The following is a 2,354-nucleotide window of genomic DNA, read 5'->3' on the forward strand; positions in this document are numbered from 1 at the left end:
ACATTGCTCAAAAAATTATATTCATTAATGTTATTTTAAAACCGAATTATGAAGCCAGGCATGGTGGTGGTGGAACATAACTTTATTCTCAGTACTTGGGAGACATAGGCAGGTGGATCTCTGTGAGATAGAGGCCAACCTGGTCTACCTAGGGAGTTCCAGGCCAGTTGGGGGTACAAGAAGACCCTGCTTCCAAAAGACCAAAAATAAAATGGGAGGGGCCAGAGAGATGGTTTAGAAGTTAAGAGCACAGACAGCTCTTGCAGAAGATCCAGGTTCAGTTCCCAGCACCCACATGGCGGCTAACAACTGTCTACAACTCCAGTTCCAGGGGATCTGACACCCTCTCTGGCTTCTGTGGGCATTGCATGAAATGGGTGCACTTATATACACACAGGCAGTACATTTATACACATAAAAAAGAAAGAAAGAAGGAAAGAATAAAAAGAATCCAATTATGGCTGTTTGAATGATATAACTTAGATGATCTTTATTTATTCATTTTCCTGAATTATTGGGAATTTTAACCACAAACATACATGCACTCAAGAATTTGGTGAACATTTGGAATACTGGAAAATGAAAACTGACTGTACTTTTTCCAGGCTGATGAGTTAAATGACCCCTTTCTTGGTGTGAAGAACATAAATGAGAAACGCACTGCATGATCTTTCATTTAATCCCTGAAGACCAGTCAGAATATTACTTATGAGGTGAATACAGGTGGCAGGTCCTCCATCTGCCTGGGCAGGAGGCACCTATCATCTCTTTCTTCTTCCATGTAGCTGTTTAAATCCTCCACATTTCTCAGTTACTCGGAATATAATGATAGAAACAACAAACAAGACCCCACACTTGGATGAATGTGATAAAACAGAATCCACCTCTTTCTCTCTTAACAGAGAGTACTATAGTGGATAGATTGCTTCTGTTCTCTGGGGCTTTTGAACTTTCTTCAACATACAGTGCACACTTCTGGAGACAGGCAGCTACATTCACACATAGGCAAATGACCTGAGTGACAGTCCCATGCATGGTGGACCAAGTTCTCTGTCATTGGGCTCTTTGTATTGGGAGTTCTCTACCACCAAGCATGTAGGCGCATCCCCTCACTGAGAGCAGCCTATCTTCCGGGGAAACATTCTCCTGAGTATTTTTTCTCTAATTTCCTTCATCTTTACACTATAGAGAACTGGGTTTATCAGCGGAGGAAGCAGGAAGTGGACATAGGAGAGAAGAGTGTGGGCAGGCTGAGGGAGTGGCAGCTTGAATTGGCTAATGAGTGCCAGGAGAATCATGGGTAGGTAGAAGAGGAGCACGGCGGAGAGGTGCGCAGCACAGGTTTGACCAGCCTTCCAGCGATCCTCAGTGGACCCCACACCTTGCAACACTTTGCCAATCAGGCCATAGGAGAAGAAAATAAGTAGAGGGTCCAGTGCCATGGCAGACAGGACTACAGCCAGGCTATAGACTGCACCCCATGCTCCTGGGCAGGCTAGACGGGCCATATCTGGGTGCAAGCAATAGGAATGGGTCAGGACCTGCGGGCGGCAATAGGGCATGTGAGCTAAGAGGAATGGCAGCGGCAGATGGAGACCCAGGCATCGGAAAGCAATGGCCAGGCCAATCTTGCTAATGGCACTGTTGGTGAGGAGTGCTGGGTAGTGGAGAGGTCGGCAGATGGCCAATGCCCGATCAAAGGCCATGACGAGTAAGACAGATGACTCCATGACGGAAAAGACATGGACAAAGAACATCTGTAGGAGGCAGGCTGCGGCAGGCACAGCATGGGCATCAGCGAAGGCCAGACCCAGCAGGGTGGGCATCAGCGCTGTGACCAAACCAACATCAGACACACTGAGCAAGAAGAGGAAGAGGTACATTGGTCGGTGCAGCGTGGGCTCCAGGGCAATGATCCAAAGGATAGTACCGTTGCCCAGGGCAGACAGAAGGTAGACAACGATGAAAGGGACTGTCCACCACGATGGTGCAACTTCCAGCCCAGGCAGGCCCACCAGCAAGAAGGTGGGGGCCATTGGAGTCCTGTTATTACAGGGTGCCTGGATGGGGAGTGTTGGCATAGTTCAAGATCACACTTCGAACTCTAGAACCTGAAAATTAATTAGGTTTACTTAATCATGACATATTTACATGATGCCTTCTACTGCAGCCCACCTCTCCTCTCTACTGTCCTAAAGTGCCCAAATACACACATTCCCTTCAACACACATGCTCATTCTAATAGTGTATGCATGTGTATTCCTTGTCTTAGAGGGTGTTTTGTTTGTTTGCTTTGGGAGGGTAGCTATTCTCAGATTTTTCCTTTCCTCAAACTGTTGACTCTCTCTCTCTCT

General features: G+C 46.9%; 1 protein-coding gene across 1 annotated transcript; it reads right to left on the reverse strand.

The window, feature by feature from the left end:
* Positions 1–1,109: 1,109 nt before the first annotated feature.
* Positions 1,110–2,081, reverse strand: LOC103750845 (olfactory receptor 51S1). Its single transcript, XM_008854128.2, has one exon. The coding sequence runs from the start codon at positions 2,079–2,081 to the stop codon at positions 1,110–1,112; it is 972 nt and encodes a 323-aa protein (XP_008852350.2).
* Between the last annotated feature and the right edge of the window lie 273 nt (positions 2,082–2,354).

The sequence above is a fragment of the Nannospalax galili genome, unplaced genomic scaffold (assembly GCF_000622305.1).
Source record: "Nannospalax galili isolate Female #2095 unplaced genomic scaffold, S.galili_v1.0 scaffold1387, whole genome shotgun sequence".
Classification (NCBI taxonomy): domain Eukaryota; kingdom Metazoa; phylum Chordata; class Mammalia; order Rodentia; family Spalacidae; genus Nannospalax; species Nannospalax galili.